The 17279-nt window shown below is 38.3% G+C and overlaps 1 protein-coding gene across 1 annotated transcript in view; it reads right to left on the bottom strand.

Annotated features, from left to right (window-relative positions):
• sfswap (splicing factor SWAP) overlaps positions 1-17279 on the bottom strand; it is a 109038-nt gene that overhangs the window by 13558 nt on the left and 78201 nt on the right. The window contains exon 14 of the mRNA XM_016229603.1: positions 5541-5842. Coding sequence (XP_016085089.1) covers positions 5541-5842 — 302 coding nt within the window. The remainder of the gene's footprint in view (positions 1-5540; positions 5843-17279) is intronic.

The raw sequence follows: 17279 nt of genomic DNA, 5'->3' as shown, positions 1-17279 counted from the left end.
CTCATTGATGTAAGTACAGAATAGTAAAGTTTTAAATAGGAAAAATATAGAAATTCTTTGGTCATTTTTGAGCGAGATGCTAACAGTCTAATCAGATTCAATGATCTATGCTAAGCTACAGCTAAAAGTGCTACCGCCAGACCCGGAGATCGGTTGAATGGATTTAAAAACGGTAAAACTAAACTATTTAACTCTAGGGGAGTTGGAAAATGAGCCTATTTTCAAAAATAGTGGAGTGTTCCTTTAATAACAGGAAATAAAAATTATAAAGTTAATGCTTTGCTCTTCAGTGTGATTTCATTGTTAAATTTTGATGATAATTAAACATGCTGCAAGTTGTAATCATTTATTGGGAAAACAGCACATAAAATGTCCTGCCAGTATGTGGCATAAATCACTGAAACAGCTGTCATGAGGAATCATATTTTTATCTTTGACAGTCCTAGACTTATGTGCCATACACAGCAGACATCACTGTAAACACTGCAAAGACAGTGAAGAAATGTCATGGACCTAAAAAATTTGGGGAAATCAGTGATCACTGTTCTCCAGTGCAGGCCGTCTGGGACTGACACTAGACCTGAGTGGATCTCAAATAGTGAGTCATAAATGTCAAGAGTTTCGGTAGTAACTAGGCACATTTATAGCAGATTTATCTGACAGCAAGTACTGCGGTATACGATGCTGTGAATTTGACATAAAATTCTGAGTAAAAATAACATCTTGTGCGGCACAATTTTTTTTTTTATTCTATAAAATATAAATTCCAATTAATTTTAATAAGAATTATGTGTTTAATTCATTGCAGGGCATGACTACATCATACTTTTAACGTTCAATAACAGTACAAATTGAGCCTCACCATTTAAAAACGGTAAAACTAAACTATTTAACTCTAGGGGAGTTGGAAAATGAGCCTATTTTCAAAAATAGTGGAGTGTTCCTTTAATAACAGGAAATAAAAATGATAAAGTTAATGCTTTGCTCTTCAGTGTGATTTCATTGTTAAATTTTGATGATAATTAAACATGCTGCAAGTTGTAATCATTTATTGGGAAAACAGCACATAAAATGTCCTGCCAGTATGTGGCATAAATCACTGAAACAGCTGTCATGAGGAATCATATTTTTTATCTTCGACAGTCCTAGACTTATGTGCCATACACAGCAGACATCACTGTAAACACTGCAAAGACAGTGAAGAAATGTCATGGACCTCAAAAATTTGGGCAAATCAGTGATCACTGTTCTCCAGTGCAGGCCGTCTGGGACTGACACTAGACCTGAGTGGATCTCAAATAGTGAGTCATAAATGTCAAGAGTTACGGTAGTAACTAGGCACATTTATAGCAGATTTATCTGACAGCAAGTACTGCGGTATACGATGCTGTGAATTTGACATAAAATTCTGAGTAAAAATAACATCTTGTGCGGCACAATTTTTTTTTTAAATTCTATAAAATATAAATTCCAATTAATTTTAATAAGAATTGTGTGTTTAATTCATTGCAGGGCATGACTACATCATACTTTTAATGTTCAATAACAGTACAAATTGAGCCTCACTGAAGCCTGGAAATTGCTTGTAATGTTGACGAACATATTCCAGTAACAAAATGGATGGGCTGTTATTAAGAGTTGAAATGTAATCATATGTGTATATACCCACACAGAAGGATAATGTGAATTAAAATATCACGCACGCACACGCACGCACACACACGCGCACACTTCAAACAAGTAGAGAAATTTAAATGTGAGGGTCAGGAACAGGCAGAGAAAGAAGAAAAATATATATTTATACAGACAGGAAGAAGAAAGAAAAATAGATATTAAATCTAATCATTAACAATCTGCTGCAGGGGTGTCAAAGATATTATTTGATGAAGAGGAAAGTATTTTTTCCCCCACCATAATACATTTGCATCCATTTATTATAATTGTGTCCAGTGTGAATTTCATTTTTCTTTTCCCCCCGCTACATTGGACAGATATACTCATTAAGAGTAAATGTGCGGCTGGTCCCGGGTGTTGACGAGCCGGATGGAGACGAGAGCTGTCAGGTGTCAGGAGGCAGCAAATAAAAATGAGTATTGACCGGTATTATTAGCAGTAACTAAAATTACAGGCATAACACTGGTCATGTTTGATGTCAGAATGTAGGTGCTTTATAATCACTTCTGGGCCTAGGATTACTAATTCAATGTTCACCGTCGGAGTCACAGACTGAGATATGGGCTCGTTATTAATGAAGGCTATAATAAAAAACAACAAGCTCAGGTTTGTGGAGAAGTCTGATTTATACAACTTACTAATGTTACGTATATAAAAAGTTATCTAGTTGTTTCTTGATCACCAAATCAGCATATTAGAATGATTTTTGAAGAATCGTGTGACACTGAAGACATTTTAAAATATATTCAATTAGAAAACAGTTGTTTTAAATTGTAATATTAATGCAATATTACTGTTTTCACTGCAACACCCTAGAAACTGTATTTTTAATCAAGCCTTGGTGAACACAGGAGATTCAGTGTGCAAATGATGTTGGTTAGATTTGAAAAATGGTAAATATTTTACCAATTTAAGTCAAGTCAAAGTTAAGTCAAAAAGTTTGAATTGAGTCTGTGCATTAAGTGGTTTGGCCTGCAGTGTCTGAAAATGTAATACCCATAGCTTATAAATAAAAATCAGATCTAAATCTAAAAACACTCTTTAAAACCTGCTTCCTTGTATTTGAAAACTTGACATGCACTTTAGCTCTTTACCTCCATATTCTCAAGACTACATGACAAATAGTTTATTAAATTCCTCTTAAATTCAAAATCAGCTCGCCAAGAACGGCAATTACTGGAGAAGAGTACAAAAGGTGACAGCTGAACACTTTAACACTCATTTCCTATACTGAAGTTGTGATGCTCAGACACACTTGACCAGGACTCGGTCCAAACACGAGCTGACCTGCTTTAAAACAAACACTCGTGGTCTAAATGCCCTCCTCCGCTCAACAGCAATCAGGGAACAAGGTCAAAACCACAAGGTCACATGTCTGGCTTGAGAAACGTACATGTCTACTAACGGCACGGTTGTGGAAGGAGATAACAGACGGTGAGTGAGAACAAAGGTGTAGTGCCACTCCAGACACTCATTATCTCAGGTCACCTGAGAGCTAATGGGAAAGGGCAACACTGGAAGGCCACTATAGGGCTGTACCCGATAGAAGATGGGATTGTCATCTTAATGCAGACGCTGCGTTCTGCGCAGCAGTGCAAAGCCTATGAAGTAAGCGGATGAACTGCAGTTCAATAACAGATGAATAAGAAAACCACCAGGGATAGGACGATTTCTCATACAGCTCTTAGCTGGAGAACATGGCTAAAGCCAAGGCAATATCTACAGAGCTGCACAGGGGCTCAGCCAAACTAGATTAGTAGTTTAAGAAGAGCTTCTGCCCAGAAATCTCAATCTTTCTCTTGCACAGACATTAGATTTATTCTACAAATATATATTTGTAAAAAAATAATATACTTTTTAAAAACCAAATCTTGTTTTTTTCTCAGTAAAACACATTTTGTCTTCAATTATTTTCATATTGCATATTTTTCCTATTTTAATTTTAATTTTGAAAGTATGTTGTCTTCAATTATTTTCATATTGCATATTTTTCCTATTTTAATTTTTGTTTTGAAAGTATGGTAAAAACTGGTAAAATGTACCAACAATCACATTAAAAAAAATATACACTTTTTGATATACAATTAAAAAAACAAAACAGGTAGCCCATCTGAATTAGGACATTTAGGCTATCCATCTAATAGTAGCCTACCAAAATCTTATTAACAGTAGAAGTTTAATCTTACTGTAGTCTTTAAATCTGGGTACTGTACTGGGTACGTTTTAAAATCATAAAGGGAGTTTGGTCCCATCAGGCTAACGTGACAGTCATGACTCATGCAGCTGTAAGGTTTTCTTTTGCTTTTGTTTTTACTCGCGATCTTTACAACACGCATTACATTACGTATTCCATGGCACACTCGTTTTATGCGTATTTGGCACCATCCATTGTTGTGGGTGTATTATTGACATGTCAAAGTCTAGACCCTGAATATAAGACGACCGCGTTTTTTCAGCTGTATTTCCAAGAAAAAAACATTGTCTTATATTCGGGTCAATATGGTATATATTCCTTATCTCGTATTAGAGGAAGCGATTATACTCCTTCTGATATTTCACCTAGCAAATTCATCTGAGTTATAGCCACACTTTTTGCCCTTGTTTGGCAAGTTTGCATGGAAATATAACCAAGAAAAAAGACCCAGAGATTGTGAAAGATGGACAGAGAGAAAGAAGAAAGAGGGGCCTTTTACACACTGTAAGTGATTTACATGCTGGGGCCGAAATTATTTAATCTCCAGAAATTATATTACGGCGTGTCAGGGCGGGCATGATGAGGGGACTGTAATTACTGCAACTTCAGCAGCAGATAATGACAAATCGGCATTGATTTCCAATAAAGAGGACAAATTAAATAATGGCGGCGGAGGGGTGAACAAAAGTTTAGAGGTGGGGTATTGCATCCTTGTCTCAAGTTTCTGGGAACAAAACTTTTGACAAGCCACCCTCCCCAGATTATGTATTTATTTATATAGATGCAGAAAAAAGTATGTGAACCTTTGGACTATTACTATTGATTTCTGCAAACACTGATCATTAAAGTTTTTCTTCTTCAAATAAGTCACAATTACTCCTAAATTCTTCCTGATTTTCCTATCTGAAAATCTGAGCTGCAATTACAGGAGTCATTTGGTGCACACAGACCCTAAATTTAAAGAGTTCACAGAAATTGAAATTCTATTACTATTGTCCCACCCTCATATTATTCCAAACCTGTATGATCTTAGTTTTCCTGAAGAACCTAAAAGAAGATATTTTTGAGGAATGTCTGAGTCTTTTTTTTTTTAAATCCATATGATGAAAGTCAACGCTCGGTTATCAACATTCTTCAAAATATCATTCTTCGAAAAATGTCAGACAGCCTTAGAACGACATGAGGGTGAGTAAGTGAGAAATGTGAACTGTCCCTTTAAATTGAAGGTTTCACATGCTCTTTCCAGCCTGTACTGAATGTTTACCCTGTGTGTTCAATAAAAACTACTTATTGTTTGTGTTTTATTTGTTTAAGCAGATCTGTGACTTAGTTGAAGATCAGATCACATTTTACGGCCAATTTATACAGAAATTCAAAGTAAACCCCAGGGTTCACATACTTTTTCCTGCAACTGTACTTCTAAGTTTAAGAAGTGAAATGTTCAAATGATTAATTCCAACTTTTAAGCCCTAAAACCACATTTTACATTTAACTTAAAAGGCCACTTAGATTAGCATTTTTGGATGGATAAAAAGGTGGAAAAGGCAGTTTAAAAACATAATTACATCTCAGTAAATGTAGCCCTAGGTACATGCCATTAGCAATTAACAAGCTCTTTTTTAACAGCTTAAATCGTTGCTGGAAATATATGTTACAACTCCAAAGTCATTACCTGGATCTCCTGAAGGTTCGATAGGCACTGGGCAAAGAGTGCTTGGTTTTGGATTTGGAGCGGGACCTGGACCGAGACCTCCTCTTGTGTTTCTTCTTCCTCTTGTCTCGATCCCGATCCCTATCCCTATCCCGCTCCCTTTCAGGCACACGGGAGGAAGACGAGGAGGAAGAAGTGGTCACATGAGATGAAGGGGCATTTGCACTCCTTGTTAGTGCACTTTCCAAGGGCTGGTAGTCAAATCCTGGTATACGAGATGTGTGTTTAGGGATGCCACTCATGTGAAGGGTGGACACCAATGGCTGTAGAGACACAACAAAGGAACAGGGATTAGACACATGAGACCTGAAGCGCAACTCAGTTGGGCACATGAAAGAAAACTGCCATTTTAATGAGCAAAATCCAATCAGGCTGCTTACTCCGGACAATATTACGACACATTTGAGATGATAGGTGATCCCAGTGGCTTTCTAAATTTGCGCATCTGCCCCAATCAATAGAGCCGCAACTGGCTTTGAACGGTCTCGAGGACCGTATCCAATTTAGAAAGGTTTTTGCCATCAGTGTATGTCTCCATGTGAAAAGAAGGAATGTTACTATGTATGTAAATGGCTCCCCAGGGCAGTGCCTGTGTCTTTTTTATCCCTGGTCCTAATAGCTCCTCTTCACTCCTTCCACCCCAGAAATAGTGCTAATCAAAAATACTGGTTGTTTTGCAGCATAATATTGGGTCTGGCAAAAGCATAATTCCATTCTCTTCTGTCGTAATCACTTCAACATGTCTGTCTTGTTAAAATTAGATTCCCTCTGCTGTTGGATTCACATCAGAAATGGAATTTCAATCAATCAACGTTGCACTCATGCCTTCGAAATAAAAAGTCATTTTATCACGAGGCAGAAAAGGCGATGGACTCAAATTCAGGCTCGAAATCTAAGGGCTACAGGTCATATAATACAGCTCTGGAGAGCTTAAACTGAACCAGGACGCAATATCATCCTAAAGTATTTTTAACAGTGTCCCAATTAATCTAGATATAGTGTTCTTTTCTCTCTATCTAGCATGGGAACGTCTCTTATGTAAAAGATAGTGCTGCTCAGGGCAAGAGAGGTGCTGTAGATGGAAGATTAGCAAATGTATGAATACAATTGAATAACTCTCTAGCTGGAGTTACATAATGGGACACAGGGTGGAGTTTGATTTCAGGGGCTTTGGGTTGACATTTGGCTAGATAAACCCCAACAGAGAGCATGGACGACTGTCCAGTCTCTCTCTTCTGTTTTCGAGAGATAGGAACAAAGTGCCCTCCGAAATATCGAGCCTGCAAGAGCCCACGTAATTGGGCATGTGTATAGTTTTACTATACAAAAAAAAAAAGGAAAAAAAAAAAGGCCAGAGCATTGCTATGTGGTTTCTAGAGTGTTTCTTACTGGCTGAAGTCAAACGAGTACAGCCTAAAGTCTCTATGATGTTTTGGTTACTAGATATGGCTTTGGTGCCACCTTTAACATGAATTTATGGGATTTTTAAAATGGTTTTGTCGTCTAACATGCTTAAAATTTCTTAGAAAAGTAACAGCACAGCATGCCACGATTTGAGCACAAACTTCATAGCATAAACTGTGCAGGACAACTTAAGAAGTTTAATACTTAGGGTTAGGGGTTTGTAAAAAAATCCATAACCCAAGGTATGAGCAATAGTGATGCCTTCCCTTTTAAGTACTACTAAGTACACACTCACGGAGAGGAGCTGAGAATGCCAGGTCAGCAAAGTTAAAGAGCTTAGTCATTGCACATGTTAATAAGGAGAAAAGTTTCGTCTAAATCCCCACAGTATAAAAACCAGCTGCTGTTCCACTGTTGGAAGTGGTGGAAGTGTGCAATTACAGCCAGCAGCCTTTTCCTTGTACATATTTTTCACAGTAAATACACACTCCAGGCCACAAAGGGCGGGAAAGCATAATCAGAGGTGAGTCAGCAGATAAGTCTTCCTCAGATTTTTGTCACCTCAATCTCCTCAGATTTTCCCCAAACACTGATTGCACAAGGCAGATTCAGTGTGTTATGAGAGGCATTTAAATGCATGAGCAGCAGCACAACACTCTGGATAGTCGATGTCTCTCTCTCTCTTATAGACAGAAAAAGCACAGACACCCTTTTTCATTCAAATAATGACACCTAGAATGAGTCTCTTTGATCTTCACCAGTTTACCTCGCTCTCCTGGGATTCCTCGGATACTGAAGTACAGTGACTCTGGCACAGACGGCGAGTCGAGACTCAGCGCTACGCTAATTAGCTTGGGCTTTGCTGGAATGAACCATTATTTACGATTCTCTTTAGCGTCTCTAAACGAAAGGCTATCGTTTCCCTAATTCTGAAGGAGCATCTGGTGAGCTTGGAGTTTAGGACAATCGTTCCAAAGGTACTTCAGGGAAACAGGAGTTGAATTTATTTCCCATTTCTCTCCACACACAATATGTCACATCTAATGGGAGTCTAAAAAGCTATTATCTTCGTAATTACAGAGGAATGGACTTCATATTAATTTCCCGAATTTTCTTTGCCAAAAGAAAAATGTTTTCCTCTAAAAAAAAAAACAAATACAACACCACACATTTGATCTCCAAATCATGGTCTCAAGCATTTTTTCAAGCTCCATTAAAAGGAGCACTGTAGTGGTGTTGGAGACCACAGGGAAGCTTTAATCTCAGCCGACATTCGTGCGGGACATTAGGAAACTTTCCTCACACAGGATCTCTGACTGAGGTCGAAGGGATTTTAGAGAGTCTGAAAGCTGCTGTGTGCCATCTCACTACTCCGTACACATGGTCGGGTACCTGCCAAATCACCTTGATGTCTGCCGAAAACGCAAAACTAACTAAGTGCTGTGGGGTGAAGAATGATTTGTGGATTTCTGAGAGTTGGAAGGGGAGAGAAATAGTAACCAACTGAAAGGAAGCAGTAAAGTGATTGCATCATGCTGGATGCAAGCGAGGGATTATGGAGAAAAAAATTGACAGAGGCTCGTTTAGAGTAAATTCTCTACGATCATGCATACAATGCAAGCTGGTCACAATTTTCAGTCAATCATCAAAATTATGTGAACCCTTTCAATTTAACTGTATTTCTAATCAATTTTGATCTGACCTTCAACACAGTCTGTTTAAACAAATAACACAAACAAAGACACATTTCTTGTCTCTACTGAACACAGTGTGAAAACACTCGCATTGCAGGGAGGAAAAGGTATGTCAACACCTAGGCTAATGACTACTCAGGTAATCTTGAGTTCAACTAACCTTGAGTTCAGTCAGTGAGGTGAGATTGGTATACAACACCACACATTTGATCTCCAAATCATGGTCTCAAGCATTTTTTCAAGCTCCATTAAAAGGAGCACTGTAGTGGTGTTGGGGACCACAGGGAAGCTTTAATCTCAGCCGACATTCGTGCGGGACATTAGGAAACTTTCCTCACACAGGATCTCTGACTGAGGTCGAAGGGATTTTAGAGAGTCTGAAAGCTGCTGTGTGCCATCTCACTACTCCGTACACATGGTCGGGTACCTGCCAAATCGCCTTGATGTCTGCTGAAAACGCAAAACTAACTAAGTGCTGTGGGGTGAAGAATGATTTGTGGATTTCTGAGAGTTGGAAGGGGAGAGAAATAGTAACCAACTGAAAGGAAGCAGTAAAGTGATTGCATCATGCTGGATGCAAGCGAGGGATTATGGAGAAAAAAAATTGACAGAGGCTCGTTTAGAGTAAATTCTCTACGATCATGCATACAATGCAAGCTGGTCACAATTTTCAGTCAATCATCAAAATTATGTGAACCCTTTCAATTTAACTATTTCTAATCAATTTTGATCTGACCTTCAACACAGTCTGTTTAAACAAATAACACAAACAAAGACACATTTCTTGTCTCTACTGAACACAGGGTGAAAACACTCGCATTGCAGGGAGGAAAAGGTATGTCAACACCTAGGCTAATGACTACTCAGGTAATCTTGAGTTCAACTAACCTTGAGTTCAGTCAGTGAGGTGAGATTGGTGGTGTTGGTCAGCGCTGCCCTAAAATTCTGGGTTTGCTATTCACAAAAAGCATTGTCTGATGTGTACCAAGCCTCAAGCACAGTGTTCGAACTATACCGTGGACTTTGGGGGAGCCCACTTGTTTTTTTAATGTTTTAATAACGGGGTGGGGGCTCACAATGACTTACAAAGATACATAACAGCTACAAGTGTATGCACTACTTGCTTTATGCAAGCACTATATAGGATAAATCACTATACAGGATTTACCCTATTATACTTTATCGACAGGAATTGATAGGTGAAACAACAAACAGCCACCCAAATAGTCTATAAACAAAGCATCAGGCTGTCTTTGAGTTCACATGAACAATGGTTAAAGTTACTCGTCGTCAGGCTACAGAAGAATACCATAATTCCTCCGTTCAATTAGGCCTAAGACATCGAGAGTCACGCAGACCTATAACAACCCAGCCACAACACATAATTGCCATAAAAAAACACATAAAAGTCCAGCGTTTATATTTTTTCTACGAATCTTTGAGTTAACATGTACTAAACATGAGTGGAATTTGCACCGCAGCGTCCCCACACCTTGATGCTCATGACAAGAATAGCATGTATAGCCATCTTTATTGAAGTGAATAGGGTTTAAATCGCCGTCATGCATGAATGAATTATATTTTTGCAATTTTACACATAATAATCCACGATGATCACATTACACAAAACTGAAATTGCACGTTAAAATAACAAAGTCAATATTTTTTGAGACCCCCCCAAAATTTCACAAATCACATTTTCAGGGGAGCCCATGTCTTATTGAGGGGAGCCGAGCTCCCCCTAGCTCCCCCGTAGTTCGCACCCTGCTCAAGCATAAGAGTGCTATGAACATCTGAGATTGAGAACTGTTGACCTGCTGAAAACTGAAAGGGGTCTCTAAAAGCCTTGTAGGGACATTATATAGGAGAAAAAAGGCACAGCAGTGGCACATCATGGATTTGGGCTGCTTTTATGCCTCAGGGCCTGAATCGCTTGCTATCATCAATGGAAAAGTGAATTCCAAAGTTTATCAGGACATGTTGTAAGAGAATGTAAGGTCATCCGACTGTCAACTGAAGGACAGTCACACAAAAAGCACAGGAGTAAACCAACAACAGACAGGATTCAACAGAAGAGTCCTGACCTCAAACTGAGTGAGACGCTTTAGTGTGTCTTCAATAGATTGATTTATATAAGATATTCTAAGAATTTTCTAAACTGTAAAGTCTGTAAAATGAAAAATTGACAAAATTCAAGTGGTAATTGCTTCTAAAGGAGGGTTTACAAGTTATTAAATTAAGGGTTTGCATTTTTTCACACCCTGCACTGTAGAATGTTCAGTAAAGACATGAAAATGTGTTGTGTGTTGCTTGTAGACGGTTTGTGTCCATTAAATTTAATGCATGCCGAAATCAAGATAAATATGAAGGGTGCACATACTTTCCCCCCAGTAACTGTATGACATCAGGTCCTCATCCTATAAAAGCCTTTAATTAAAAAAAAATTAAAAACTGATTTTAAAACTATTACTATTTATTACAAGTTACTAATTCCAATCAAATAGGAATAAGTTCAATCTGTGATTTAAATGGAAATGGCTGAAGTTCAACAAGTCAAGATGGCTGAATTCAGTCCTCTCTTCAGGTCAGTACTGATGAATGTGCAGTGAAAGATGGATGTGTTCACATTAATCAAGCGAACAATGAATAATCTAAAAACTGGCTATTCATTATGAACAATCCTTGAATGCTTCAATGCTGGTGGAGCTCTCATCTTCAGAGGAGTAGAAATACTGCTTTAAAGTCAAAATAATTAGCTTGTTTTTCTGCAGTATGCCAATATGATGAATGGACAACTGTCAGGAGGTGCTTGGCAAAGTAACAGCAACACAAGGGGTTCTTACTGACGTTTTGGAAGGTTCCCACCAGGGAAGTGAACTATAAAAGAAACACACTGATTGTTTAACTGTCGGGCAATCATGAAGGGAACTATTATAACAATGGCTTTACTGAATAGCAAATTTGCTAGAAAAAAAACAGTGACCTGCCAACTTATTGTGATTCAAAAACTGTAAAGTGCAATTACATTAAATTATATGGAAGAAAACAAAATAATCAGCCATTCTTAAGTCAAACAAACTAACACAAAATTCGTTTTTAAAGGAACAGTTGATGATAACAATTATAATAATTATTTATTTATTCCCTCATGTTGTTCCAAACCGGTACGACTTTGTGACCTGTGTAACACAAAAAAGACATGTTGAAGAATGATTGAACTCTTTTTGTCCATACACTGAGAGTCAATGGGGTCTAAAAAGAGGTGAGAGACACCACATTTTGATACCAAAGCAAAAACTTGCTCAAAAACTGTGTATTTAACTATTTATGTGCAGTAAATTGAGAAAAATAACTAAATTCAGTACTTTTGTGTTCCACAGAAGAAAGAATGTCATGCAGGTTTGGAATGACATGACAGTTTTTTTTTTTTAAGCAATCCCTCCCCATCTGCAATTGGTCCGAAACAAACAGTTAGCCCCACCCCAAAATCCCACAATTGGTCGTCTCACAGCCTACACAATTTCTGCATGTCAAATAAGCAGACTGTTCAACAACAGTTTCAGAAATATCTATCCCAGCCATGATACACTCCAATCGCTTCACTAGCTATGTTTCCATCCAAAGAATCAAATTAAACTTAAGCGCAAAACCTGAATATCGCATAAAACATATGCGAATAAAGCACCGTTTCCATCCAATGAGTCAAAGAGAACAAAATCGTCACTTCCTGGTAAACTGTGGCTCTAAAGGAGAAGCCACTGAATACAATCATTTTCATATAGGCTATGATATAAATTACTTGCATCTCAGAGCAAGCAGATGTAACACAGTAAATGCTGGCAAATTACTTGCATCTCAGAGCAAGCAGATGTAACACAATAAATGCTGGCAATGCTTTCGGAGGTGGATGCTGCTGTTTGGGAATGCAGTCGTGTAAGACAATTATACAGAAATACTTTGACGACAGACTATGCTCAGGCTTTTCAGAATGACCATAACAACATATAGATGCTGTGAACGAGATCGGTCTGCTGCTAGTCAAGCTTTCCCGTCTCATAGCGCAAAGTCACATGATTTTTTCAATGCGCATGGAGGAATTTATTCAGTAGATGTGTTTCCATCGTAGTTTATGCACATTTTTTCTTATCGGATAAAAAGTTTATCCTACTCAAATGCGCGCATAAGTTTTTTATGCGTATTTTTAGAATTTATGCGCATCTTGGCGTTTCCAGCCAGCGTTTTTTATGCGATATTCCAAAATGCGCATAAAAATAGGTGGATGGAAACGCAGCTAGTGACACCACCAATCCCTGCATTCTCGTTTAACACGGACAAAAGAGAAGTGCAACGGCACCGAGTCTCACCTCCGCACCCCTGCATTTATCACTAATCAGAAGCGTGTTCCCTCCCTGTGAGCCGTCTGTCTTGTTAAAGCAATACCTGCTGGAAACACCTCTCTCATGAGAGCTTCTTTTAAAAAGAGCAGCTCACATACAAAGAGCCCAAATAATTAAATGGTAAATCACACATCAGAGGGGCAGGAGTGTGTGCAACTGAGAGCTTTAAAAAAACGCTCAAATACACAAATGCACACTAAGGGTACATCAAACAGGTCCCGACAGCCTGACATCCAGGGAAAAAACTTTCACACATGAAAGACAATGTAAATGTGACACTAGGGAGACCTTAGTCTTAGCATCAGATGTCTGCTGCCTGTATACTCACTGTCTGATAAATATTGCTTAAATAATAGAAAAAGCTTTATCCACCTGGCACGCTGTAATCTGATTGGCTGACTTGGCAAGAACTTTAACAGCACTCAAGTTTTTTTTTTGGCCTAAAACAAGGTACCGGGCTGATAAAACAATGCTTTTACGTTTGAAATTTGGCAAAGTTTGCCAGGTAAGTGGAATCAAAGCGTATAAAGATATTAAAAGGAATGGGGGGGGGGTATTTTAAGATGAACACACTCATAAATGGCACATAATACATGTTGGGTGCTTTATTTTTAATTAACCTACACTAAAATTACTGAGGAATACTTTGTTTTATATATCACATCATGGACACCAGGTTGAAAACCCTTGCTCTATTAAGAACAACAGACTCTCACCAAGCACACGAAAAAAAACTAAAAAAAGATAATAAAAGGAAGGGGGGGGGGGGGTATTTGAAGATGAACACACTCATAAATGGCACATAATACATGTTGGGTGCTTTATATTTAATTAACCTACACTAAAATTACTGAGGAATTCTTTGTTTTATATATCACATCATGGACACCAGGTTGAAAACCCTTGCTCTATTAAGAACAACAGACTCTCACCAAGCACACTACCTGCTCTTCAAAAAGAAAATGCAGTAATGCTGAAAATAAAATAAATTGGAATCTTCAAATAAAGACAGACAGTAAATACAAGAATAAGGGAGGTGGGAACTGGCCAGGTTTCTATTTCAGCCGTTGTGAGATCTGCAGTGGCTTCTGGGTATTGTTCTTTCTTAAACTGTGACAGTTTGCGGATGACTCGAACAATGCGCACAGTCCTAAGCGAAAACACAAAATCAAAAGTGAAGGTCAACAAGGTGGCCATACCGTCACATCTGATATTCATCTCCTTCAAAAAGAACGGCAATGATTAGGCATCCTGTGAGCTCCACTATTCCTGTGTGTTCCACTTAATAATGAAAGGTCAATAATAAGAAACAGGATTAAAATAAAAGACATGGCAATAAAGCAGTCAATCTAAGACTGATGACTCAAGGGTTGCTGGAGAGTCGGCAGTCCACTGTGAACAATTTACGGTGCATTCATCAAACGACGGCAGGACGACCAGCTGGCACAAAGATTTTCTGCAGGCCGGAACATTTCCTAATTATTCTGAATACACTCAAGGTGAAAAATATGGCTATAATGATTACATGCCCCCTGTTTATTTAGCACCCAGAATAATTCCCGACAACATACTGTGAAAGCCTGAGATGCATCTAAATTTTCCCGGCTGGTGAGCCAGGAGGTGGAAACACCAAAAACATGCCATTTTGAAGACTGCACAGCCAACATACAGCTTTTCAAATAAGCACATACAAAAGCACTGACAAATGCAAACACAAATGCAGTCATTCAGATATTGCTGTCAGAGCTGTAAAAGCTCTGTGTTAAAATCCCAGCACACCAGGTACTGAAGCAACCTCTCCTAACCTGTCTTTTGACTTCATCTGCACATGCATGCTTTGAGCAATGAGATAAAACATCCAAGAATGGCAGAGAACACTCAGCAAAATATCGTCTGATTATCAATCATTATCGATAAAATCCCAGAAAATATAGAGATATAATTTTCTGTCAACATCGCACACCCCTAGGCTAGATATTTAATTTTTCTTTGCTTAGGGATTGTTTGGTACACCTAATTCACTGATCATAGTAAAATCATCTTCTATCTTAGAATTAGGTTTTCTCAAGGATAACGAGGACAAGACAAAAAAATTTTTTTTTAAATGGCATCATACGTATGTATATAACGTTTTTTTTGTGAAGGGGCTGACGGGGGGGGGGGGGGGGCGGGTGGGGGGGGGGGGGGGGGGGGGGGGGGGCATTTACTCATGTCATTCCAAAGCCGTGTGCCTTTCTTTCTTTAGTGAAGCACAAAAAAAAAGATATTCAGCAGAATGCCTGAGCTGCTCTTTTTCATGCAATGTAAGTGGATGGGGACCAAAGGCCAAAAAAGACCCACAAAATTATTGTAAAAGTAGCCTATGCGATTCTGAGACTTCAGAAGACTTTGTATGAAGAACAGATGGAAATTCATGTTGTTACTCATTGGAAATCTCACCTAAAATAGTCATGGACAGGGTCACAATTCACTTTCATTCTATGGAAAAAAGCAGATTAAACATTGTACTACACTCTTAAAAATTAAGGTTCCAAAAAGGGGTTGCAGCGATGCCATTGAGTTCCCTAAAGAAGCTTTCATGGAACAGTTCTCAGTATTCTTAGTGTAAAAACATTTTTATAATTTAATCTTTTTCCACTATAAAGAACCTTTTGTACAATGGATTCTGTTGATGTTCAAAGTTCTTCACGTAGTCATTGATGCCAATAAGAGTTTTATTTTTTTTCATTTATGGGTGAACTAACCCATTTAAGAAGTTGTTTCTGTCTTCTGAATGACATTTGGGATTTGTGACAAATGGTCCACCAGTGAAAACAAGGTCTTTGTTGAGGTAAAAATTATTATTTTCGCTGAGAGCTAATCCGTAGCCAATTTTCTCCTTTTAGGTCAGGATAAAAGTTATAGCGGGCTCTTAAATCTTTGCTATGGATTTATTTATAAACTAATTAGAGCGAGCACAGGCACAGTGGCGGGGAGCCTCAACAGTTTCAGATCGCCTCATTTCCTCAGGGTCTATCGATTCCATTCCCCCTTTTAATTCTGTCTTGTGACTATGAGCAGGAAAAAAAGGATAGCTCCAGCAAAATATTGCCTTAACCGAAAACAGGCCCTCCATTTGATGGTTGGTTTTTAATTCCGTCACAGCTTGTTTTCATCAGTTGCCAGCCTATAATAAAGGCTGACTTCTCAAAAGCGTCACATAATAAAACAAAACAAACAAAAAAGACCAAGAAAGTTATTTTTTAAGTATGCTGCAAGGCAACCATAGTTATTTATATTAAAACCATAATAATAATATCAGACTCAAACCAACACAGCTATACAAGTGAACCACTAAGCCAAGGGTTCAACAGTAATCACAGCTATTTCAACTAGATTTTCAATTAATCCAGCTGGATGTATGGCAACAGCCCGTTAAGATTTACTTCAGATGAAATCCTGAGAGCGGTGATGAATGTTAGTCAAGTTCTAGTCAGAATAGCATTCCTTAAAACTGTAATCTGTCGAGCCCATCAATCAATGCTAAAATGGTGTTTGGCTGTGGGTGTTAAGTGGGGGATTACACTGCAGAGCAAACTATTTGTTTAAAGGAAAAAGCTCAGAGGCATGAGAATGCACACGGACACTACAGAAAGTGACTGCAGGATTAGCCGTCCTGATACCATCTCATAGTGACAGACAGATCCATAAGCACAAATCCAATGCAGTTTTGAGGTGTGCTCGATCGGCTGCTTTGTTTTGCCAGTAAACATGCCGATATCTGACAGCAGAACAGTGGTCAGAGGACACTTACTCCAGACCATATGTTGGCAAGCCGGCCCTCCCGAAGCTGTATTGCTATCGGCAGAACATTCAAGGGCAATGAAGCACAGAAAAGTGCTGCACTGATTTAGTGCTAATTTGGAGTATTTTGTTCTTGTCTGAGGGAAAACACAAATAGACTGGTTTTTGGACTACACTACACAGAAACTGTTGCAATAGGATTATAATAATAATAATAATAATTATATAAAAAAAAAAAATCACAAAATCCTGCCAAAGCTTTGGACAGACTGAGAAACAGTTACATATTAACTGCACTTTGGCAGATGTTCTTCAACACGGGTAACTGATTTTTAATTAATTGATTTTAATTTCCATTATGTAACATAGATGCTTTCTAAATAATATGAAATTAAACAATTAAAATACAATAAAATACATTG

This window comes from Sinocyclocheilus grahami, unplaced genomic scaffold (genome assembly GCF_001515645.1).
Source record: "Sinocyclocheilus grahami isolate Dianchi unplaced genomic scaffold, SAMN03320097.WGS_v1.1 scaffold355.1, whole genome shotgun sequence".
In the NCBI taxonomy this organism is placed as follows: Eukaryota; Metazoa; Chordata; class Actinopteri; order Cypriniformes; family Cyprinidae; genus Sinocyclocheilus; species Sinocyclocheilus grahami.
This window is presented reverse-complemented; position numbering and strand designations above follow the sequence as displayed.